General features: G+C 37.4%; 1 protein-coding gene across 1 annotated transcript in view; it reads right to left on the minus strand.

Annotated features, from left to right (window-relative positions):
• Positions 1-2224: 2224 nt before the first annotated feature.
• The window catches only part of LOC108680740, a 75195-nt gene continuing 50064 nt past the window's right edge, over positions 2225-27355 (minus strand). Inside the window, exons 11-16 of the mRNA XM_047882983.1 lie at positions 25992-26115; positions 18406-18518; positions 15314-15497; positions 12197-12640; positions 11213-11352; positions 2225-3997 (exon numbers count right to left, since the gene is read on the minus strand). Of these exons, the coding sequence (XP_047738939.1) occupies positions 3119-3997; positions 11213-11352; positions 12197-12640; positions 15314-15497; positions 18406-18518; positions 25992-26115 (1884 nt within the window). The 3' untranslated portion in view covers positions 2225-3118. The remainder of the gene's footprint in view (positions 3998-11212; positions 11353-12196; positions 12641-15313; positions 15498-18405; positions 18519-25991; positions 26116-27355) is intronic.

Consider the following 27355-nt stretch of genomic DNA (forward strand, 5'->3'; position numbering starts at 1 on the left):
GACAATGGCAGCAATATGATATTAACTACAATGCCAGCAATACGTACGATATTAATGACAATGGCAGCACTATATGATATTAATGACAATGCCAACAATATGATATTGATGACAATGGCAGCCATCTAAATTCTATATTGGCGTTCAAGAGGAAATTAGTCTTGCGGCGCGTCTAAGGGAAGTGATTGGATGGCCATCAGCCTTTCTCTACATTGCAGAAATCTGCAACGATGCATCACAGTCTACGGCTTCTAGCAAACTCAATCTCGATACGGACAAATTTGAGCATCGTTCTTCAGTGAAGCAACAATCGGGCCTAACAAAGCTGGTCTGAGGAGTTGCCGTGGTCTCAATATCGGTCATGAATATCAGAGCGCCTTTCATGACGAGGGTCTTGAAGGCAGTCTCTGACAGAGACCCAATCAATCAAAGCCTCATATTAATTACCCACACCAAACTGGCTTCCTCGGAACTTCCGAAGGATTTCCCTGTGAACGACGGCCATCAAGGTTTACCAAGCTATAGCTTCGGTGAACTCTCACAAATGGCAACATAGGTGTCGCTAGAGTGCCGTTAGTTGAAACTTGTTACAAGCGCCCAGATTTCAACGCACCACAAATTCTCTTCGAAGTGTTGCAAGTGGCAAAATGGAAGGTGGATAATTCGATATAATGACCTGTCCATTGTTATATGGTGAACAAGCATGGCAGACTACAGATTCCTCGATTTTTGTGGAGGGCAAAAAATGGGGGCTGGTCAACTGGTTTGATAAACAACGAAGTCGAATATAACTATTTCCATGATTTTTTAATTGCTGAGAAGTAGAAAACTGTTTTCTATCAGTAATTCACAGTCACCATATTTTACAATTATTCTGCTGTTCATAGATCGGCAAGTGGTAATAATTTCTAACTGATTATTTATCAAATTAAACTTTTAAATTGTTGGCGGAATGATGAATTGAAAAGATGAATATAGTACAATCATTTACTAAATAATATTGTTATGAATGTTAAAACATTCTTTTAACATAATAAAAAAGTTTTGTCACTCAAGGAGAAATAAATCAATTGTTTTAAATAGAAATTGTAATTTAAAAATAGGAATATACAAAGACCAAAATTTATTAACTAGAAATAATGGAATCGCTTTTTCATCAGCCACGAACCAAAGTTAAATTACTTGGAAATAAAGTTTGGCCGATAAAACCAAACAGTAAAAACCTATAAAGCAGTCATACGAATGATTCAATAGTTTACACCGTACAATTTACAGCAACGCTACCAATTTGTGGCAACGTCATTAAATTGCATCTCTTCGTAGTCGTAAAATTAACTTGTAAACTACACTGCAGAAAAGAAAACGTTAATTAGTAATACGAAAACGTAAAATTTTTCATCGTGTCGGCTCACTAACAAAATTCACTACTGACATCAGGTGCAACTTTCCACAAAATTGATAGGTCAAACTTTTCAGTTAAATGAAAATTCTTAATTGTTTTTGATATCGTTTCGTTGAAAATTGAATTACTTGTAAAAATGTGGAAATCCAATGAATAATTATCGCGAAATTGAAATTTCTAACCTAGGGACAGAGATGTCTCTTCTTCAAGATAAACTTCTAACTTTTTAGAAGTAGCTAAGTTTGACTTCGCAGTATCTCTGACTCAAAAGTTATCCTCTCAAGTTCATGGAACAAAGTCATTATATCAACCACTGATGTGAACTTCAAATCATACATATATATAGATTTTTCACGTTAGTTATTGCCGTTGGGAGAATGTAAATCTTATATTTTGCGTTTATTAATCTAATTCCTGACGGTTGGCACTCTCGATGGCTGTTCTGCCGCAAACAATCTCAATGCGAGCAATAATAAAGCTTTTTTTGTAACAACTGGACCATTTTTATGAAGCGTAACTCGGGATGGTTGATATTCAGCATCTCTGTTATCTTCATCTCCACCGGTATAGGAATTCAAGAAGTTAAAAATAAATGTTTTATTAACATTTTGGAGAAGTCGTTGTTTATAAAATCAAAGTTAGTATGTACAAGACATCAAGGAGATAGAACAATCAGTATTATCTTGAACAATCCAATATCTTGCCTACCTATTGCAGCAACGGCTCGAGCCAAGATCTTCATTTCTGTATAATTATTTTTTATATCTCTGTACAATAACTCTATCATTAAAAGAAAAAATACTAACGGCCATATATACATTTAATACATATATAATTATAATCATTCGATGAAAAAATCTATTTCCTGTACAGAGGAGTAAGATAACTAGACATTAATTTATAGATGCAAGATATTAGAGATATGTTTTGATTGTACAGTTCAGAAATGCAGTATGGGTCTTCGACGAACCTGTTTTTTGGGGCGGGATATGTAACAGCGGAATTAAGATAAAGATTTATTTTTTTAAATTAAAAACTCTCGAAAGATTTCAATAGAAAATTTTTACTGTCGTTTCAGCTACAAATTCTCCAGAAGCCAAATTTCGCATCTGAACTTGTATTTGTAAACAATTATTTTATATTTAATTAGTGACCTATTCAAACAATGGCAAGATCTTAGAAGAAATTTTTCCCATCGTCTTTGTAAATGCGCAATAAATGAGCGATTTAGGCACATAATGAAAAGAAAAATATTTTTTATTGCATCCAACACTTACAATACACACAATAATTCACGGCTATAATCGTTGATATTTATTCATATTAATCATATATTAGTAAATCATCTTTCCGTTTTGTAAAACTTGAACTCGTTAAAACCTGAATAAAAAAATGAATAGGAGGATGTCCACAAACTCGACCACGCTGAATTGCAGATTGATCGGCCAAAGACTGCAAAAACATCGCCTGTTTCGAGGGATCTTAACAAGCTCTTGAATATGATATTCGCTTTTGAACAAATATTAGGATGTAACGTAACTTTTTTCAGTGTTTAACCATAAAACAAAAACATGTAATATAAACTGATACATTTTAAACGATCTCTGGTTGAAAGAATATCTATTTCTGTTAAATGTTTTCAAAAGGAATATATTTTTTTCGTTTTGTCATTTCGGGGCCACAATTTACCGTTCATTGATTCTCACCACTCGTTTTTCACACGACGCTCTCGTTCTGACGAACTGACAAGGGAATTACCGTGCAAGTCCTCTGGTCACTATCACTCTCAGGAATGGCAGAATAAATGTTTTTTCGGTCTTCGCGTGCCGAGTAAACATAAAGATTTTTATTGGCAGTTTCTCCGCGGTCTTTGGAACTGTCCAGAACGTAATTCAGCTCAGGGTCACGGTCCTTGTCAATCAGGTTGTCACTTTCAGAGCTCCTAAAGTCCGTTGAAAGGAGGTGGTCGAAGCAACCAGGCTTTGCATCCCCAAAACTTGCGGAATATTCAGCGCCGTTTGATCGCAGTACGTCAAGGCCTATCAGAAGATCCCGTTTTTCGGGAACAGAGCCCACAATTTGGTGATCTGGACTTACAACATCGCGGGAAACATTCAAGTAAGAAGGGTTGTTCGGTGAGGGTCCGACGAAGGGGTTCGGTGAGCCCAAAAGGGATCTTCGGCGCTGCTTCTTCAAAAGCTTGAGTTGCTCCTGCTTCTCCTGTAGGAGGAGTTGTTGCTGTTTGATGAACATCATTTTGTCGGAAATTCCAGCTTCCGCAAACTGTGCATGGTGAACACTTGGATTCAATTCAGCCGATTCCAGAGTTTCCTGAGACGGCGTCAATTTCTCAAGAGATCCTCTAAACATTGTCGACCATTGCGGAACATGTCGTTGCGGAGCAGGTTTCGGTAAGGAATCGTATTGGCCCGGTGTCGATTGCTGGTTGATCTTGAATGTGGTGTTGGGTGAGTCACCGGTTTTCCTTGGTAGATCAAAACCTTGTGGTCCCGGCCAGTCCTGGTAGGATTGAGTAGATGAAGGTAGTTGGGTCTCTAGTGCGCCTGGTGGCTGCAGTGTTTCCGTGTTACATGGCTGCACAAAAACAGGAAAAGAAAATCTTTAAATTGCCCAATCAAAATTTGAAGATTTTTCATTGTCATCTTATTTAATTAGATTGAAAAATATTGAAACTAAAATTAGCTGTACAGATCTAATTCTGTTTGACTTCCACAATTTTTCCTGATGAAATGATCATGAAATTATCATTATCCCTATATGCTTCAAGACCATATGTTTTATGTTCATAAACTAAACTGTTCTAATGTAGAGGACCTATCACCTGTGTGAATTTGTGATAAGATATAAATGACGGATATGTTGACTCAAATGTATGATACGTTTATAGAAATGATTGGCAAGTTCACATAAATGATTGGTACGCTCATATATGTGATTGGCAGAAAAAAAGGACTGTTAAGTTGCTATAAGTGATTGGTACAGTTAGCAAGTTAAGTTGGAACTCACGTAATCGAGTTATTTACAAATAAAAACGAAGCTGTAATAAAAATTTTGCCGACTGATAAATACTTAAGTATTTTGGTGAAAGAAAACAATCAAGCTAAAATTACTGGACCCTGAATAAATATTCATTGGATATGATTATTATTTATGACTATGAGCACAATTTAAACAATAGAAGCAGCATAGCTCGACATTTGTTTTCGGTACATCATGGTTTTTAAAATAATGGACCAGTTTATGTCAAAAATTTTAATGCGTTCAAATGGAAAAGTTCAGAGCCCGAAATTGATCTATTTAATATTCAATGCAATCTTTAACTTCTTGTAATTTAAAGTCTTAAAGATAAACAGCCGAGCGTGAAAATGTTTAATATTAAATATTATAGAATAATATTTAATATATTTATACAAATAGATTTTATTAATACATTATTAAATAATATCTTATTATATTTAATATTATAGAAATTTCGATCGCACCATAATTTCTCGTCCTGTACGTTGAATATCATCACAAATGAATATGGTGTCAAGGGTTCGATGTGATCGCGGCGCGACTGCGTGCGCTGCCAGCCGATAGCGCCCATAATAACTCCTGGGATCCTGTAATTATCTCGAGATCGGCTGCTCTATCACGCTAATATACTGCAGTTGTTCTAACGTTAAGATTGTGTCCGTTATAATTAGACCGGGTGATTGGTTACTAAAGCCTTACTATATCAACGAAGTTCTTGGGTGAACACAAATTATTATCACTCCCGTAACTTATAAAGCTCATTAAGGTTGAACCAAGGCAATGTAAGCGGCTGAAAAATTTTCTTGACTTTGGAAGTGTTTTATGAGAAGTTCTTGTTAAGTGCGAGGCAGCGAGTGATCAATGTCGCCGTAATGACTTCCCATCACCGCTTTAATGTTGCAGCTGCGCATACTACATGGGGAATGGGGCGTGGTGCAGGGGTGTGGTGATTGGGGAGTGTGGGGAGGGTTGGGGAGTGTGAGGAGGGTTGGGGAGTGTGGTGAGGATGGGGAGATTGGGGAGTGTGGTGAGGGTTGGGGAGTGTGGTGAGGGCTGGGGAGTGTGGTGAGGGTTGGGGAGTGTGGTGAGGGTTGGGGAGTGTGGTGAGGGTTGGGGAGTGTGGTGAAGCTTGGGGAGTGTGGTGAGGGTTAGGGAGTGTGGTGAGGGTTGGGGAGTGTGGTGAGGATTGGGGAGTGTGGCGAGGGTTGGGGAGTGTGGTGAGGATTGGGGAGTATGGTGAGGGTTGGGGAGTGTGGTGCGGGTTGGGGAGTGTGGTGAGGGTTGGGGAGTGTGGTGAGGATTGGGGAGTGTGGCGAGGGTTGGGGAGTGTGGTGCGGGTTGGGGAGTGTGGTGAGGATTGGGGAGTGTGGTGATGTATTGGACGTATTAAGACGTGCAAGAAGTGTTTTGATACGTGGGGAGTGTAATGATGCTTATAGTGGGGAGTGGGGAAAGCTTTTATAGTCACTGGGCTGTGAATAAAACTCATAGTTTTTCAAAGGAAGATTACGTGCTTTGGTACGTGAATATAAAATCACGCTGCCGAGCATATCGTTCTGAAGCTCGTCTGAAATTCAGCAGTTTTTTTAAAAATTTCACATCGTCAACATAGTGTTCTTTACTATTATAACCAATACATGGTGGACAAAGTTGATGCAAAAGCACATGAAAAGAGATATAAACTAAATAAATGAAATATATTTGAGGTAGTTTTCAAAAGAATCGCTATATGACAACTTTCTTCATAACTGTTAAATGGAGCAAGAGGCTTCAAGTGGCCAGAGGAAGTCTTCCAAAGTCCAAATATCCTTTCAGAAGAATATTACTAGGCTTACAGGTACCTACTAAGTAAGCAAGGTGCTTCAAATTCTTGTACCTTATTCACGATAAACGAGAATTGGAGTCACAAAAGAGCTTTCAAACCTTAAGGAAGTTGAGAGGAAGCTTTCAGCCGAGCTTACCTTAGCCAAACCTGTTCTCAAAACTGCCCTATGGATTAAATTCAAATGGGTTCTGAAACATGCATATGATGCAAAATTATGTATATATTGCAAAATGTTATTCAATTGTGCTCCGGTACAATTATTTGCATTAGCTGTCCAAGGGTCATTAAATGACAAGCGTTAGACACTCGGCAAAAAGAAGCATTAACGTAAACAGTTCATGCCAGAACATGTTCAATGGGTCAATGTAGGATCCACATCTCTTATCTAAAAACCACATTCATGCGAATAATTGAATTTTATTCATGACACTATTTCCAGATTAAATAATAATATTTGCATAAACGCATATATATTATCAGTTGTTAGTTTTCTCATGAACAACATAAAGCTTTCGTGATTCAATAGCTACATTTAAGGTAGCACGTTATTGGGTCCAACGCATAGCGTTCGAGCGCACTTAATTTAAGTGCGGATTGACATGAACACTTATTCCTCGATTAAGATAAAGATATACTCCGTTACTGCAGCGTAAGGGATTGTCTGTAAATTTGCTATGCAATAAAAGTTTTCAATTCAGAGGATTTGGATAGTCAGACATGGCAGTTGCGCAGGTAAAACTTGCCGTGCGAATGTTTAAAGAATTAGAGATCTGGTCAGGGATTAAAAAGTGACGTAAAGCATCCAAAATGATGAGTGACATCGCAAGTACCTTTAACCTTCCACTGATCGATGAATATCGCAATGCTGATTAGAGTAAATTTTTGAAAATTAGAACCAATATGCCCGGGGCATAAATACTTAGCAGTTCAGAATGCATAGAAAATGAAAGTATGCGGTCCGTGTTTCTAGTGTCACTGATTTATGTCAATAATTAATATATTATTTATCTAATTATCCGAATTTATTTTTAGTCCAGAGCCAGGTATTCTTTTTAATCAGAGTGCATAATGAGAGGCTCGGATTTCATCATTGAATGTTCAGACGAGAACTTTTCAGTCTAGTTTTAATATACGGCCAATAATGACCATGCAATGACACATGTGAATTGTAAAAGAAAAATTCGGAGAAATGGTACGGAACATATAAAAGATTTTCTAGGAATTGTGAGACCTGAAACCATTTGAGTGCAGTCTAGTTGCTCCAACTTAAGATTTATAGTCCCGAGTTAAAGTGCGTCCAATGCTCATTGTTTAATGAGATGAACGATTAGTAATGAAAATTATTAGTGCATGTGAACGTGAAAGAAGCATTAATAATAGAAGCTAATGATTGCTTCTTGTACTGGCAACATGCGACATACAGACGAGCAATACTAATAGCTTCATGTGTTGGCAACATTCAAACGAGCATAATGTTGATAGCTTTATGTGTTGTCAACATTCAGTCTAGTATTGATGATAGTTTAATGTGTTGACAGGCAACATGCAACATTCAAAAGAGCAAAATTGTGTGCAATAAAGAACGTACATCGGCCATCGAAAACTAAAAGTTTATCAACTGAAATGCCACAATAAATAAAAACGTAAAATGAATCTACGAAAACCTTTTTCACTTTTTTATTCGATATGAAGACTAAATTTATTGATACTAACAAAAATCGGGAAAAGTGGGCGGAAAAATTTTTGTGTTACATTTCGCTTTTTCGGTGATGAATCTCGACGAGCCTCGCTAAAATATTTCAAAGCATAAATATTAATAACAAAGCTCTCGATTCATCGATGAATGTACAAATAAAACTTTTTCAGTGTACTTGGTTAGGATTTATGGGAACAAATGCCAATAAACTGCAAACAATTCTGAAGTTCATGTTTGTTTGTTGCGGGATGCTTGACTTAGCTCGTGTAATGAATTAATGGGAAATACTTGAGAACATTGAGCATTAATAATCCTTATTTCCAAGTTAACGAGAGTGGTAGGAAATAAATGAATTTCATCGCTATGTCTAGAAAAGGATTGAATCAGCTTCGTGGAAATACAGGTAAAGAAAATTTTTTTTTCGTTGTAATTAAAGTTGCTAGCTACACGGTATTAATTACTTTCTTGGTTATTATACGATGAAGATTTGGGAGAACATATTCCTCAACATGAATGATGTTTAATGAATTTAATGATTTAATTTCTAGATATCTGATCTACAAATAGCAAAATGATAAATGAATGCTCTCACCTGCGTTAAAGCGCGCCTCAGTCTGAGCATCGTATGTCAGCCGTTCAAATGAAAAAGAACATCAAATGTCTCTTTGCTGCATACGTTTATTGTGATCAAGTCTTTTAAAGGCAAGACTAACACACTAGTGTTTGTCGTAAACACTAGAAAATTACCAAGTTAAGAGTTTTCAACATTTAATGTTTCATTTAGTTATGTACAGATGCAAATTTAGCCATCAGAATGTTATGTTCATTGGTTCATTGTAAGTTCCTAATAACAATTCGATATACAAAATTTTCTATGAGGTCAGCTATGTAATTGAGTAATCATTTGAAATTGCGATTGAACGCCTTATTTGCCATCGAGGCCAGCATAATAAGTGAATTGTCAATTGATTTGAATGAGTAAATTGATCACATTCTAAATAACTGCCGTCAAGAGACTCAGTTACGTAAACTACAAAGCCTTTTGTGATATTTAAATGAAATTTAGAAGAAAATAAGGCCTGTTTCTAATGCGTAAGAAAAAATATATATTGTATTCCCTTGTCCCTACAGGCTAAATAGAAGTTTTAACACAACCTGATGGCCGTCGGCTGAACCAAAAACAACTTCTACAGGTGCAGTAATGATATTCAGTAGCAGTGCACACAATTACACAATTTGCATAAACAATATGACATCACACAGAGCATTTGAAAGTATTTTCTTAAGTCTACTAGCGCCACGTTCCTTTAGAGGGCATTTATTTACACATTTGTCTATGTGTATTGTTTTATCCCCGTTTATTTCTCGCTCCATTCTAAGTGCAATAAAACAAGGAACATTTAAATACGTTAACAAGCCATGGACATTATGGTAGATACCCCTTAAGGAACGTGCCCCTAATTTGCTTGAAATTAGAAGAAGATGAAAGAGTGCACAATACCCATAATATTTGAAATAATGTTGATTTATGCAGTTTCCGAATAAATGTTGAGACGGTATATATTGGTTTTAGTTAAAATTGCTGAAAATATCACTTCTTATTTTCGGTGCCTAGATGACAAAATCTTTCAAGCAGACTACTCGAAAATTTCTGCGACGCTATAGATTACGAACTGACAAATTGGCCGTCTATTCATTTATAAATTGTAGTATGCTCAAAGAATTCATATTCGTTTGAAAAGATTTGTGGGAAATGATTAATCCGAATTAAAATAAATTGTTAAAACAATGGTTTTGCAAATTGCAAAGCCTTGCGACGTTCACAGCAAATCCCAAAGCCAAGCACTCCGGCTCGTTTCGAGAGGATTTTTCTTGTGCAATTTGGAGCGAGGCTCTTTGTTAAAGCGGAGGCTATTTTTACGAGCTGTCTGTGCAGGCTTGACTGAAATACTGCACTAATTTTAACCGTCTCATTTTCTATGATGGCGGTCATGCTGAGCAAGGCAACATCCTTGACTTTTTCTTATTACGTTGAGCCTATGGAAAAATTGCGTCTTGTCTTTTCGGAACATGCGGTATTTCTTCCAAGTATGTAACATGGAATGTTGTACTATTTGCTCAATGAAAGTTGCAGGGCTGGTGAGACCTCAATATATGAGTCAAATGCTACGGAAGATACGAATAAAAAAAAAAGTAAAGAGGTACATTTTTGAATAAAGAGGAGTGGTAAAAGTTTTACTTTTTAAAGTCTTTTTAAGTTCACACTGAGGCTCACAGCCATTTAAAACTTATGTCCCATCATAAATTCACTGTCGTAATTCATCAACGAACCCCCCCGCTCAAAGTGTGAAATATCGCTATCGGAATTTAAGTCCCATGCGTAGTTTCAGTAGAAAAGTTTCCCCAATAAATGCCCATAAGAGAAAAGTTAATAAGGTGCACCATAAATCGGTTGCAGTGGCAGCTGCCTCGCCTAAGATTCTTGAAGAGGTTGTAAATTGTAGCTGCCGGCCCCCGACTTACGGTGGACGGTTTCAGTGGCTACTCACTGCCAGGGCCGTCATACTTCAGCCCGTGCTATTCATTAGGGCTGTGTGTGCATGATTATTATTATGGTTTGTGATTAACAATTCGCCCAAGGCCCACCTGCCTATTAAAAAAAATTCGCACAATACTCTTGCGTATGGAGGTGTGTGCATGATTATTCTTCATATAGCTACGCGCGTATAGCTGTTGCGTATGGTTGTGTCTGCATGATTATACTTCACAGTAATACGCGTATAGCTCTTGTGTATGGTAGTGTGAGTATGATTATTCTCAATAACTATAGTAAATAGCTATGTGAAGGATGCATGGAGAAGAAAATTAAAATATTATTTGGACGCTGTCCTAAGAGGATGTGATTGTGACATGTTACACTGAAATTTCCCTTGAGCCTATCTGGAAGGAGATGTGAGATATTATATATGATATTTAAAATGAATTTTTGCCTAACAGAATATATTTTCCAGATATTTTGCGGAAGTATTTTTCTGGTTAAGCCTAACGGAGATGATACGTGAGATTTTACCCTGAAATATTGCTAGAAGTTTTCCGGTAGGGCGGACATACAAGAATATATCGGGATATATTAGAACGCACATACGAAAATTTATGGTGAAATATAAAAAAATATAAGAATTTGTTGCGAAATATTACAACGAACATACGAGAATTTATTATAAATATTAAAAACCCGGCAGCCGCCCACCTGCCTATGAAGACTCCGCGCCCCAGGGTAGGAATCCAGCACCGAGGAGGGGGGGACCTCGCTACCCCCGCTGCTGGGGGTGAACTTCTCCCCCCCTCTGACCCGGTCCAGGGACGAGTAGTTGGAGTATGGCAGAAGGTCTGTGGAGTGAGCTGAATTTTTGAACATTTATTTTTTCGTGCTGATGAAATAGATTGAATTTAGAAGGCAGATGATGAAGGATAATGAAATTTTCCGATATTAGGAAAATTTTGTCGCTTGAATTGTCTATATATTCATTGATGTATTGAATCGAATCTGTTTAAATTTTTTTCAGTCCCTTGATGTCGCGAATCTTTAAGCAAAGCTCAAAGGTTGTGTTCTGTCTTCGGTTTATCGAGAACAGTTCCAGGAGGCGCTGGAGTTCTTGGTTGTTTCTTTTTATTTACGATTAGCCGATACTTTACGATCGCGCCTTTACGGTGTAGGTATCGGAAGTCTATGAGCTGCAGGCGTGCAAACCCGGACACAAAACGACGAGTTTGCTTCGTAACCTGCATGCACAGTTGAGCAGACTTGATGGGCTGTTGATTTATGTGACATGATGCATAAAAAAACCTTGTAATTTTTCAATGAATTACCTTTAGGGGATAAATTAATTGAGACGACGTGATGGGCCGTCGATTTAAGGTGACATCGTGTATAAAAAACCTTGTAATTTTTCAATGAATTACCTTTAGGGGATAAATTTATTGAGACGACGTGATGGGCTGTCGATTTATGTGACATTGTGTCTAAAAAAACCTTGTAATTTTTCAAAGAATTATCTTTTGGGGATAAATTAATTGAGACGACGTGATGGGCCGTTGATTAAAGTAATCGTGTATAAAAAACCTTGTAATTTTTCAATTAATTATACCTTTTGGGGATAAATTAATCGAGAAGACTAAGATTATTTTTCTAAACAACACACGAAGTTAATATGTACTCGCTTAAATTCCTCACCAGAATTATGAGGAATCACATCGGGATCTTTGAAGTCATCCAAGCCTTCCATGTCAGCCGGCGGCATGGATCCATCAATTCCAGTTTCATTGCACGCGGCTCCTCTGCTTCCACTTCTGCTGCCTCCTCTTCCTTCACTTCCACCACTTCCAGGCACTGCACCACTTCCACCTCCACCACCAGAAGCGTTTCCACCGCCGTTTCGGTTGATTCCATCGATGTGGTCTTTACTTGTAACGGGTAACAGAGCCGGGTGGTTCACCGGCCGGTTGTTGATGTCTTTTTCGGGCTCCATGGGCAGGGCGATGTTGAGGGCACGGTTGGGATCTCCCGGGCGCCGGACCTTCAGGACCAACATGATGATGATCACCGTCAGGATGATGGCTAGGAGGATGCCCACGAGGATGCCCAATACTGGCGTCATCTCGATGAACGAAGGAGGCCCTGCGAACACCAGGAACGATTCAACTCACTGAAGAAATGTAAGTATTGAATTGAATACGGGAATATGTATGCTTTATCTATAATATAGAATGAAATGTGAGTCGAGTTGTTTGGAAATTAAACACGGATTTTATTTAATTATCTTTTGAATATTTTTAAAATTAACATTGCGTGTGGGTTTGAGTTTTTTTGTGGTGCAAAATGTGGTGCAAAATTAGCGTTTGACTGGGTCGTTATTTAAGTGAAGAACAAAAGCTTTACCATTGTCATTAACTGGATTAGGATTATGAAAATACTGGAATTAGGGAAAACAGGATTCCAAAATTTCAAAGAAGTGCCATTTTTGAATATTTATATTCAGTAGGAAATTTCAAGCATGCTAGTATTTTAAAATCAAAATGCTATGTTATTGTTAGATTATTTGTTTATTATTGTTTTCGCAGCAGCTCACATGGAAAATAGATGTTGTTATCCTAACAACGACACGCTTATTAAAAAGGCTCATGAATCGTCACATAATTTATTTTCATGTTTTGAATTTTGTTTTAACTTTTAGTGACTAGAAGATGTCGTTAATTTTTGCCTACGGTGTTACGAATTCAAGACTTTTGTTCACAAATTTGATTATTTTGTATAAAATATATATAGAGAATTACTGGAGCATTTTTTGAGTAAAATGACTCGTAAATTCGCGAATAAAACTAAAAATCGAATATTAAACCCATGTTCATTTTGGCTACCAAAGAGTTGAAATATTTACGTCCCTACTCGACAGTAAAAGACATTTTACTAAATTATTCTACGAAGCTCATATTCCAGCGCATATTTAATTCATCATTTTAATTCAGATTGCAGTTACTCGTTTTCCTGTAGAACTGCGCAGCCTAGCGAACTGCTCCTCTTCAACACGTAGTCCCAAATGTCCCCGAATCTTCAAAGTTCTCCGAGCAGCCTATATCTTATATAAATGTCACCTGAATACTTTTATTCAGTAGGGAAATTACCTTGCCTTGGATTCCAAAGAGCGAGGTTTCCTTTTGAAGAAGCTTTTGCTTTTTTGAACTAATTCTGCGCGGCGCGAGCAGGACGAAACTTGTACGACTTGCCGGCGACTAAACATGGCGCGGCTTGTGATAAATTCAGCGCCAAGGTTTCACACCTTCACTATTAACCTACACTATTAATTAACTAATATCAATCACAGGAAATTAAAAAAAAGCGGATCCCATGTTATTAAACAATGCTATTCTCTAGTTTTTAAATAATACTTATTACTAGTTATTAGCTAATGCTATTCATTATTCAATAGTGATTAATTAATACTTATCACTATTTATTACCTGATTCTGATCACTAATTATTAGTTTATTTCGAGCGAGTGTTAAGTTTTCGAGCTATTTATTCTCAAACGAGGGTCGCGTTCATAAAATCAAGGTAAGATGGTTTGAATGATTTAAGAACGAGTATTTCATATGACGTTAAGTGTGAGTATTGAGTATTTCAAATGATTTAAGTATTTCAAATGACTCATTGCAGAACTTCAAATAAGTAATTAGAGTTATTTATCACAAACAACGTGAACATGTTTTTAACTGCATTATAAAACTTGTGGACTGAATCCCTGAGATTCTCCTTCCTTCCCTCAGTGTGAATACCGTTATGAGCGTACAGTGTGTCTGTGTATGAGCAAAATTAAAGCTGTCATTTCTTGCATAACTAAGACACATTTTTAGTCTTTTTAATATAAATCAAAGAAAGTACTTTTCATCTGTTTGACGATAAAAAATATTTCCTTGACAGCTTTTATAGTTGACATTCTAATTACTGGCCGTATATTACTGGGCGTCTGTTTGCAGAGGAATGAGGCAGCTTTGAAAAAGCGTAAAGCATGAGGCCAAGCTGTACGTAAGCCCTCCTTTCATTTCTTAGATTTAAGACATCCCTTTCATATTTCTTCAGAAAAAAGCTCCGTGTCTTAACGATTTACTTTGACTATATATTAAAAAAGGAGCAGATATTCACACATGCATTATTCTCTGAAAACAAGAGCTGTTTTAAAAATTTCCATGTTCCTTGGTAAGTTATGGAAAAATGCTATTAATGAGGCAGTTCTTAATGAGGTTCTGCAAGAGACGTTCCCTAACTGTAATTTAGACTTGTAAGCCAAGATAAAAATCGGTGCGAACTTTTTGCCTGTGAATATTGAATTTAGAATTTAATGTCTTACGTGGTGCAGGAAAAAATTTCATGAAGGCTATTTAATAATAATTTTTTGGGAAGTAATATTAATTTAAGACTCTAAAATTGCTAAGGAACTTGAACAGAAAACTTAGTTCTTAGTCGAAAACATGTTCGAAATTTCTTGCCTATACGATTTTATTCTTAAATATAACTTTTTCTGTTTCTGCTTATATTCCAAAATCGGACAGTTATGAATTAGACTGACTTTTTATGACTGCTATGAATAAATGCAAATTACACATTGCAATAATTTCTAGTCTGCCGAACTCTGATGCACAAACGCCAACGTGTAAAGATAAAGGCAAGGTCCACGGAATGCGAGCAATAACGTCTTACCGAAATAATGTAATTTGGTGCAAATATGCTGCGTCTAAGAATTCCCTCGTTCTCGCGCACTAATATGGACAGCGTTGAAACCTTTGATGCTGTTACCTGTTCTCTTCTCAGCCACCTTGAGCGTAAAGGTCTCGAGCTGCGCCACGGCACTGCGGCCTTTACTGTTGGCCGCGTAGGTGTGCATGGTGAAGGGCAGCCCTGGCTTCATTGCAGTCATGCGGAACACGGGCACCTTTGAAGACAAGTTCCTGTACAGCCGCCCGCTTTGGCTCTCGTACACCTAGACAGAGTAGAGGTACAGTTGCAGGGAGAAGGTAGAATAATAAATTTATTTGTTTGAGAAGATCCGCGTCGCGTACACCTAGACGGAGTAGACGTACAGTTGCAGGGAGAAGGTAGAGTAATAAATTTATTTGTTTGAGCAGATCCGCGTCGCGCACATCTAGGCGGGTAAGAGGTACAGTTACAGGAGTAGTTAGAACAGGTAGAATAATGTATACAATGGGTAAGAGGTACAGTTGAGGACGTATATAAATAATAAATTTAATTGTTTGAGCAGATCCGTGTCGTGTACGGTAAGGCGGGTAATTGGTACAGTTGAGGACGCAAATATAATATTAAATATAATTGTTCGAGGAGATCCGTGTCACGCACTAGACATAAGCGAAGTGCAGGTAAAGAGAGCATATAGACTGGAACATTTGATTGTAGGATAAATATTTTTTTGGGGGTATCTTGCCAGAGTATAAGTACAAGGGTAAAGATGGATTAATATAAATATACTGGTGGTAATGTAACAAATTCAGTTATATTACATGTGTCCTTAAAACCTTTAATTCATAATGCCGTGCTAACTGTCATTATTCCAGTGCTAGTGTTATAAAGATGAATAGGGAAAATAAAAACGTAAGTAACAACGTATGGAAAATAAATTTTGGAAATAAATGAATACGTCGGTATAAAGGCCAAAGTAAGTTGAAAATAAATACAACGAGCACGACATGTCCGTTAATCGTGCGTTCTATTCATACTTTTCAGGTGAGATATAAGCGTAGAACTTAAAAAGTCGGGTACTGGAGAGCACTGAAAAAACTAAAAACAAATTCCTGAATTTTCATAGTTGAGCGCAAGTTTGTTCACTCAATGACTGAAAGTCGTTACGAGAGCCTCCAGCGGCCGTTGTTATGAATTTTCACTGATGCATTAATTTTAAAGGCCGAGCTATGGAGTAGCTCAGGCTGCCTAAAATTACCCCAAACTGCAATTTTTCCGGTCAAAACACTGATGAATTTCCCCAAAGTTGTTGAGTATTTGGGATGGGCTGGGGCCCACAAGATTGTTTTGAACAATCGTTATGCAAATTCTTGCTGCAGTTTGTTCTTCAGAGCGCTTCTCTAAATTAGCTTCGGGCCAAACGTTGATTTACGGGGCGCAGGTTCTCCCTTCCTCTAGGCCTAAAATCTCAACCATGGAGTTTTTGCAGCGAAAAAGTTTCGCATATTCGTCATTTCTTTTGGAAGTTGCTGATAAATTTTTGTACAAAGTTAGTTCAAAATTATTATATTGAGGATTAAAATTTTGGACCCGAAAAATATGTTATTTTTGACCTTTCAACAAATGTATGGAACTTGAGATGTGTTTTAACTTCGCAATTTTAATATCTATTAAGCACCTCGTAAATGATACACAATGTGATTAATAGGTCGAACTAGTCAAGGGCACAAACGTATTTAGCATCTCTCACTCGTTAAGGTGAAAGTTTTTAATGTGTATACTGCATGAATATTGAAAAAATATTACAACGGGGAAGATATACATTATTGTATGTCATGGAAATCATTCTGTATCGAAATCAAAGTCAACGTAAATGAACATGGATTCTACAGCTGGATACTTGATAGACAAATTTACACGATGGAAGTTTCCTCTTACCAACTAAAATAACCTTCATCTCAATTAAAGTTACCCTCAACTTATTTGATGTTACCTTGATTTCAATTAAGTTCCCCCTCGTCTCAATTAAAGTTACTATCATCTCATCCAAAGTTACCCTATCTCAATTACAGTTACCCTATCTCAATTTGAGTTATCCTTATGTCAATTAACGTTACCCTCAATAAAAGGTTAGTGACTGCCACTAGGTAAGCTAAATAAAATAAAAATAGCAAAATGCAAACAAATCCGTGTCCTTTGAAGCAAAATTAAATGAAGAAGGATAAAAAAACACAATTCCCAGTATGTCAATAAATATTAAATAAAATAAACCAGTTAGTGCATTATTCCCTGAATAAAATTAGATTGGCTATTCAAATCCCTGAAATTTTTAACATTTAAACAGGGAGCGCAAAACGTCCCCTTGGTAACGGCACTCACCGCGGCCAACAGCGAACTGCTGTTAACTGTTGAAACCAAAATTAAATTTCGCCTTGATTGAATACAAACAATTACCAAGCCATCGTCGATAAGCGTCGCAATTGTCTAAATGCAGGTACACTTTGCCCCACTAACTCAATTGAATGCAAAAGCCCTCGGCGGCCGTCAGTTTAATGCTGCATCTAATAATGAATGAATAACGTTATTGTTAAATCTCGTTATTACGTTGAGTTTGGGACCCGTTTGTTTGCATGATGGTTCACGGGAACTATAAATGACCGTACATTCGAACGGCCAAATATGATTGTTGTTTGGCTGTCATTACTGAGATTGAGTACGGTATTTTTATTGATTTGTCATAAGGGATTAAATAGAAGTATCGCTCCGGCGACCAGGAAAGTAACGCAAATTTAGAAACATTTAGTTGAATCTCTTTAAAAGCATAAAATTGGGAAAATAATTCTGGAAAACTGTACAAGAAGTTTTATCATTGATACGGTATAAAAAAATTATAAAATTTATTAGATTAATCTTAGCCATAACCTTTGAAGTTACCTACATAAGCTAAACGTTGTGATAACATACTTATCATGTTGCTAATAGGCCAGTTTGAATGCCAATTCAATGAAATAAGCAACTAATTCACCAATATAAAAACAGCTGAAGTATAAAAATTAGCGTTGTTTAGAAGGTTGTTCGTGATAAGTTGCAGCTTAAAATAGGCTGCAGGTTAACCCTAACCTCATGTGGCGGGTTAACTCGACATCTTTTCACTGATAGAAGCTCATGTTTGATTCACATTCAAAGCTACAGACCTCCATGTGGAAGAGCTGCGGTAGACCGCCATCGAAGCCCATGCCGCAGACCACGTCGATGGTGTCGGTGGTTTGGTTGGCGATGGAGCAGTTGGTTGGTTGGTCGGGGGGACCTTCGGGCAGAGTATAGCACAAAATAGACTATAGTTGCATAAAAAATTAAATTTTTGTTGCTTTAATTTGAAAAAATTGTGAATATTGGTAGGAGTCGGACCGTGTTGTAGCTGCGCACTTTCCTTGTACCAAATAAAGTAAATAAATAAATGAAATCTTGATAACATCGCAGTGTGAAGGCTGTTTGTTTTTGTCAACGTTATTCGCAGGGTAACTGGATCTCGGGAAGAAAGCTCCATGACGTAATGTTGAGAAGAAACCAATTTTAATATCAGATATTTCCATACATTGCTGATGCGATATTAAGAAAATGCTTTGGTCGCAATAACAGGATAATGATCGAGAAAATTAAAAACAAACTCGATCTATCATAATATACGAATCATAAATGATTGAAATACCACCTTGATTTGAACCGTTCGCCGTTTAATTGCATATAAATAACCTGCAAGAGCACAAATATTGGACACATGATCTGAATATAGCGAGACCTTAATTCAGTCCAGTTGTGTCTGTGTGAATATAGCGAGACCTTAATTCAGTCCACAGTTGTGTATTTGGCAGAGCTGTATCCCCGCTACACGCCTCACTCCGGCGAGGCTCAAAGAACCAGACGCGCTGCATATTCATGGCCGCTCTGCCAGTGCGTCCAGTGCGCTTATCGCTTCAGTTCTGCATTTGTCTGTCCATCTCATTTGCCGAACTCAGTTCGGTGCCAGCTGCCAGATGCATGTTTATTCATTCACTTGCTTTGAAGATTTTCTTTTCAATTTTGATTTTTATATAGATCTATTTATATCAATTATATATATGAATCCTGTATATCAATTTCTACGACCTTTCATTTATCAACAACTCCGAAAGATATCCCAGATCTTTAATTTTGCCGGCGGTAGGGCAGTCGTTTAGAAGGTGAAATACTTCCTGTCAAATAAAAGCCAAGCTGGTCCATATAATTTGCTATTTGATTTTGTAGTTCTTTATATGATGCAGCCATACATACATGTAGTTGGATTATCCTTAGTCTCGGGTATATAGTTGTAACTGACATAGGATTAAGCATAATCCTACAATAGGCTTAATTTCATCAGGAAATATTATCAAATAATCAAAGCTGCAGCAACGTAAGTCATAAAATCACGTTTTACTGTCTTTAAAGCTTCGCTCGATCGCTACTATTGCCCCCAGATTAATAGCAGCTAGTAAAGCGTCCATGTAACGAAGCCGCTCAATCACTTTTAACTTCCAGCCGCACCAGCTAACCCGAGCTCTCACAATCCCCGGAAGAAAGGAAAAGCAATCCAAGGATTATTCGAGTACCCAAGTGTTTTGATTTTTACCTTTCAAAGACATGGATCTAAAAAGGCGCTTTGGGTGTCTGCAGCGATTTGTTGAGAACGTGCGACGTGGTCGTGAGATGATGGAGCAAAACTCCCGGTAGACCATTTGCTTCAAAGGGCGCTGCAGCGTCGAGTGCAGGATTGTCTCGCATAAAAGGCTCTTCGCAGCGCAGTCATAAAGCCGGCCGACTCTACGCAATGCAAGAGACGCGAAGTGCATTTCGAATGCAGTTGACACGCATCGGGCGCAGATGACTGCATGAAAGTCACTCATTGCGATCTCCTGGCTTTGTGAACTGAATGAGGGCGTATAGCTATAAGTGATGGGACTTGCCTTGCTATTAGGGATGGGATTTACATAGCTATAAGTGATGGGACTTGCATTTTAAGATTATGTAAAATGAAGCCTCACAATATAGAAATTACTATACTCGAGATTAATGAAAAGAGATGTTTAGTTTTCCAGGACCAACCTCATCTTCCAAAGATAATTCTTAATTATATTAATCTAAAAAATGGGAGCATAAGGAAGCATAAGGAAGCATGGGAAGATTGTGGTGACAATCTGCCGAAAATAAATCCCCAGCCCTCCCGCAAATGTTGTCTCTCACAGATGAAAAAGTTCGCATAATATAAGTTTCTATCTTTTTTTCGTAATAAACTCCACGTATTCTGCAGAGATGAAAATAATTTCGTTGGAAAGAGGTCAAAGCTGACATCCAGCGAAGACCCTAATACATCTCAATCTCGAAAAAGTCTCTTAGGCTCGAATGAAAAAAATTAACAATACCCTCCTGACAAGTCCACTCAACCCTTGATCGCAAGACAAATTCTTCACTTGCAGAGAAATCCAAGACATCCACGGGAGAAATGAGAACTATTTATAAAAAAGTCCATTTAGACTTGTCAATAACTCCATGCCACCTTCCGGAGAAGTCCAGCGTTTTCTTACAAAAAATTCCACTAACTTGGGAGCAGAAGCACAAATGGCCCAAATAGATTCCCTCAATCCGGCGCCTTGTCACTCTTATTCGTATGTCCATGCATGCAATGCCCATCACGATGCGCGCACTCCCGCAATGCAGCGGCCGCTTCAATTATGAATTCGAGTGGCTCGCTGAACTTCAAAGGAATTACGAGAAAACCCTCATCTGCCGTCAATTGGATCCGGAAGTCTATAAAGTGTTGGATTTTGGAAAGAGTTTGTCGCTTTTCGAGTCGATCGAGTCGCGCATTCCTCGCGACAACTCACTTGGAATAAGACATGAAGATGGGAGTACTGTCTCCGTCGGCTGGATTTTGTCATCTGTTGGATTACTGGACGTATATATATACGAGTTCCCGAGCGATCTGTTGGGTTACCGAGCGCACGAGTTACTGAGCGATCTGTTGGGTTACCAAGCGATCTGTTGGAGTTCCGAGAGTGTGAATTACCGAGCCTCTTACATGTTGAGCATGAGGTCCAAGCCTGTCATGCAACAACAACCGTAACAAAATTGGGGACCGCCTAAGGTACGGCCGAATATATGTTACACTCGGCGCAGAGTCATTCTGGTTCTGCTTTGCCATCCGATCCAAATCAGTTTCTGGTCAGAATCTTCTTTCCGACTTTATAGTCGCCTCAGAGTATGATAAGAGTAGGCCGAGCCGAGTCATACCGAGCTAACAAGCTGCCCAGAGGCTGCCATTCGAACCCTAAGTCGAAACGGACATAGAGATGCTGATTTACGTGCGGTCCGAGTCTTAGGCGGTTCCTAATTCAGGGTGGCCACCAACTCAAAATTTTGATAGGGAAAGACGTCAGCAAAAGTGCTTGTTGGCTTCGCACCAAGATTTGCGATGAAGAGACCGATGCTGAGCTCAAATTCTTAAATATAAATATATTATCAAGCGGGCGCTCTTCAAACATGACTATGGTTCATTTTATAAACATTAAAAAACTAATAGATTAAATTTTCTGGCATATGAATGTTAGGAACTTAATGATTCATGTCCATTCTTATAAGTTCCATCTAGGCAGCAGTTATTGTTACTGAGGTGAAAAGTAAGGCAGTGCGGATGTAAAAATGATGATACACTTGAATCAAATTACGTGACAGAAAAAATCGTTCATAATTTGTTCAGACCTGACAAGTATTTCAAGTTTATCATTACATTCATTGCACGAATGGAATGTAATCATCAAACAAGCCACAACAATAACGAAAAAATGAGATACACAGAATTAACAAACTACGAGCGCACGAATTCTTTCAAGAATTCAAAAAGTTTGACGATGAAAATAGATTTAGTTAATTCACTGAGTAATTTTTGGGGAGCAGATGAAAACAGAGGCGTCGTTAATTATTGGCTTATGAATAGAATTTCATTCAGTATGATCTTTTGTGAAGATCATAGAGAGATCCACGAAATCAACAATCGAAGTAATTGAAATTATGCCAAAAATTCGTAAGGAAATATCGACAATTCCTTTTTCACATTGAACAACCAATGACCTTTATTTTCCAATCGACTTTCTATTAATTGGAATAATGAAAAAATGCATATCCAATCATCTCTATAAAAGACCATTATGCAATCTATCACTGAAAACTGCACGTGAATTCCAATAGAGATCAAAGCTGGAAATAATACAGGGCTGTTCACCCGACGGCATTCGTACGACTCCTCAAAGACTGGCAGATAATTGAATCAACGCTGCCGGACTGCCACGACTTTGTCTTCCTCTCGAGTCCTCAATATTGGCTTTCGAGTTCCCTAATAACGGGAATAATGCGTATTAATTGTTGACCGCGGCGGCCGACTGCCGGAATGAAGCTTTGACGCCCAGTCAACATGGGTGTGTGGGAGCTGCTTGATGAGTGTGTGGGAGCTGCTTGATGGGTGTGTGGGAGCTGCTTGATGGGTGTGTGGGAGCTGCTTGATGGGTGTGTGGGAGCTGCTTGATGGGTGCGTGGGAGCTGCTTGATGGGTGTGTGGGAGCTGCTTGATGGGTGCGTGGTAACGCTGTTCAAAGACTAACGCCAGATCAAATTTTGTTTATAAACTCTAATAGCTGTTGTACTGAATTCAATTCTCACGTGAAGCAACAGGAGCGTCTCATTTCAAAGCTGTCTGTAACCAAAGTTATTGGCACGAATAAATCAAGCGAGACAACAACGACCGAGAAATAGATATATATTCAATTCGGTGAATTGGGAAACGAGCATTAATCAAGCATGAAAGATAAGTCCCCACCGAGAGATGAGGTATCTCTGATCAACTAACAACACATTTTTTTAATAATAAATTATATTACATATTATTGTCCCTGTGCCAAATAAATATTTATTCTAGAGGAGTTAAGAACCACCATCTTACAATAGAAAGTTCTATTACTTAGCTACTGGTGACCGAATCATAGGACGTAGGAATTATAACTGGGAATTATAGTACGTAGGAACGTAGGAATTATAACTAGGAATTATAGTACGTAGGAACGTAGGAATTATAACTAGACATTCGAGTTACAGTTCTTGGCAATGAATTCATAATGATTAAAATTACGGAGTTAACGAATTCCAATAACGAAGATCACCCTGAACTGTTTGATTAATAATTTTGCTAAAATACTGGTTATTTACAATATAACCTAATTCACGTGCCACCTTCAATTCTCCAATAATAAACGGTACTGAAATTAAAAGAAGCAAGGTACCCCATTGGAGGTAATTATTTAGTTAGTTATTAGTCGTTTTAATACCATCTTTTATTAGATCTCGAGGCAAACAAGAGGACTTGTATAGTCCATACATTTGATGTATTCAGGTGCGACAGGAATGCCTCTTGCCCCTCAGCAAGAAATTAACAAACTTAGAATTAATGAGAATGAAATAAAGTAACGATGTAATCCTTGCTAATTTCCGTGATTAAGCCGTTCGCTTCCCTGCAATTCGCGGAATTAATTACGCATTTCATTCCAACTTGCTGGGAATACTGATGACTGTTTTGCTCACATTCCTAATGCGAGCCGTAATGAGATTCTCGATGCACTTAATAAGGCCGTGAGCAAACTTTTTGTACCATCTCTGCTCTGGAGTGTTATTATTTTCGTCGCTATAAATTGCTTCTCTTTATTTCTTAATATACCAATTATTTACATACGCTAGGAGCCTTGGAAGTTTAAAAATACTCGAAAGCTGAAAAAATTGTAAAAATAATACCAGAAGACAAACGATAACCGATCGGAGGGATAATTTATTTTCGTCTTAATTCAAAAAAGCATAAAAAATATTTAGCGTACTGGTGTTGTTGCAAATGAGAAGCCTGTATGCATATAGAGCAATATCTGCAGTGACACTGTTTTTAGTTATTGAGATTTCTGAAAGCAAATGAACAATGCGTCGAAATCTTTCAACTGGATCAACTTGTTCAGCAAGTGGTGTACTGTTGTTCAACCCTTAGCAGCATTAATTGACTTTTTCTTTAACTTCACTTGGTTCTTCTTAGTTCAGGAGTAGAAGATAACTTGCAGACATATCACACACACAGACTTCTTGGGCACACACAGACTTCTCATGAGTCACTAACATCTATCGTGCATTATAGACACACTTATATAGATATGTACGAGTATATCCATATTTGGATCATAGGTTTATTTTATTATTTATTTTTTATTGGGCTACAAACTAAGAAATTTTTTTTATCGAATTATATTCACAATTATGGAATTTTCCCGAGAAATCCGGCATGTGATGCAAAGCTCATGACAAAATCTCAGTCCAAAATTAACGAATAAATTAAAGTCTATTGATTTTGTACGGAGAATTTGACTACTGCAAGCTGGTACGGAAGGACGTTCACGCTCACCAATGAATGTTGAAAAAACACAGGTGATGGATAATAGTTCAACACAGGTGATGGATAACAGTTCAACACAGGTGATGGATAATAGTTCAACACAGGTGATGAGAGCACAGTTCAACACAGGTGATGAGAGCACAGTTCAACACAGGTGGTGGCTCACAGTTCAACACAGGTGGTGAGAGCGCAGTTCAACACAGGTGATGAAAGCACAGTTCAACACAGGTGATGAAAGCACAGTTCAACACAGGTGATGGATAACAGTTCTACACAGGTGATGAGAGCACAGTTCAACACAGGTGGTGGCTCACAGTTCAACACAGATGATGAGAGCGCAGTTCAACACAGGTGATGAAAGCACAGTTCAACACAGGTGGTGGATCACAGTTCAACACAGGTGATGAGAGCACAGTTCAACACAGGTGATGAGAGCACAGTTCAACACAGGTGATGAGAGCACAGTTCAACACTGGTGATGAATCACAGTTCAACACAGGTGATGAATCACAGTTCAACACAGGTTAGTTAGGGTTTCACCGGTACGGAGGCGATCGAGAAGCCGCCATTTATTTTCCTAATTGGAATAATTGTACAATTATAAGCTGACACCAGAGCCCATTAATAATCCCGAGTGAGGCGTCGACAAGACACACGCGATAATAAGAACAACCAATAAAGATCTAATAGATCTTAATAAACGTGATCATCAATTAGATCTAGGTAAAGATAAAGATCAATTACATCTTAATAAAGATCAATTACATATTAATAAAGATCAAATAGATCTTAAAAAGATCAATTAGATCTTAATAAAGATAAATTAAATCCTAAAAAATATAACTCAGTACTCACTGTATTGAGTGACAAAGAGCGCATTTTCTCGACGACGAAAACGTGAAGTCATGGATGGACAAACAGACAGACGGACAGACAGTCGGACAGACATGACGAGCACAATAGCGCCTTTTTTCCAAAAATTAGAAAATGCTCTAAAAAGATCAAATAGATCTTAATAAAGATCAAGTAGATATTATAAAGATAAAGATCAAGGAGATCTTAATAAAGATAAAGATTAATTAGATATTAATATAGATAAAGACCAATTGGATCTTAATATAGTTAAAGACCAATTTGATTTTAATAAAGACAAAAATCAAGGAGAATCTTAACAAAGATAAAGACCAATTAGATCTTAATATAGATAATATAGATAAAGAACAATTGGATTTTAATAAAGATAAAGATCAAGTTTGTTATAATAAAGATAAAGACGACTAGACCTCTGACCTGCAGGGATGATGGAGAAGGCGCACGGCGTAGTCTGAGCGCCTATGGAGTTGTATGCCCAGCACAGCAGCGTGCCGTAGTCCAGGTGACTCTTGGGCGCGTAGCTCGCTACAGACGTGAAGTCCTGTCATAACAACACGGGTATCTTGACTTTTATCTAGATATTTATACAGATATTTATCTAGAGGTTTATTTAGATATTTACCTAGAAATATATCTTGAAATTTATCTAGATATTTATACAGATATTTATTAGTATAGGTTGGCAGAATTTCTTCTTTCAAGCAGGTTTCATTGAAGATCAGATCAATACAATATTGTTCGATATATTGAAAAAACTAATAAGAAAATTGCGAATAAAACAAATTCTCTGGTCTTCAATGAAACCTGCTTGAAAGAACAGATATTTATCTAGGTGTTTATTTAGAAATTTACCTAGAAATATATCTTGACGTTTATCTAGATATTTATACAGATGTTTATCTAGAGGTTTATCTAGATATTTATTTAGGTGTTTATCTAGATATTTTAAAAAATATTATCTAGATATTTATCTTGACATTTATTTAAATATTGATCTTGACATTTATCAATTTATCTAGAAATTTATCCGTACATTTGTCATGAAATTTAATGGGACCCATACCGTATCTAGATATTTATCTCTAGAGTCTAGACAATAAACTGGCAGACAATAAACAAGATAAACTAAGTCCAATAACATAAAAAAACGTTTAAGTTAATGATAACTATCATAACAACTAACTTTAATGATCAATTATTAGATGCCCGATGTTGAGAAATTAACTGGCAAATACAACAATGAAGTTTAACATTGTTATTATTCTAAATCCTCATGCGGTCGCCGTTTCTACCAGACATATTTTTCATTGTAAACTCTCATAATGAAACTAAAGACAAAATTTAATTGCATGTTTAGAAAGCCTGTGGTATAAGTTGCCCATTAGATCAGCAGTCAGCAGAGCGGAAAATTCTCTAAAAACTAATATAAAAGGAAATAATTAACTGTCTGTCCAACAACAATAGATGTAAAAAATTAATGGAACTAAAACCTGCAATTAATATGTGTTCAAAACAAACTTTTCAAACATTCGTACGGCAGAATGTTAATTATTCTTCCTAATTTTCTACGAAAGCAATCACGAGCGGGAAATTAAGTTCTAAAAGCTTCCCATTCCTCTCTACTTAAACCTCACCAGAATATATTTCTGAACTAAAAAAACGATAAGCCAAACGAAAGCAAATAGTTGCAAATGGAATCTACCGAAGAAGCTCCAGCGCTAGCCGACAGAATTCGTCGAGCCGCTGGCTTGTTGTGCTTTGATCAGATTGCAAAAGAGCTC

This window comes from Hyalella azteca, unplaced genomic scaffold, assembly GCF_000764305.2.
Source record: "Hyalella azteca isolate HAZT.00-mixed unplaced genomic scaffold, Hazt_2.0.2 contig11733, whole genome shotgun sequence".
Classification (NCBI taxonomy): domain Eukaryota; kingdom Metazoa; phylum Arthropoda; class Malacostraca; order Amphipoda; family Hyalellidae; genus Hyalella; species Hyalella azteca.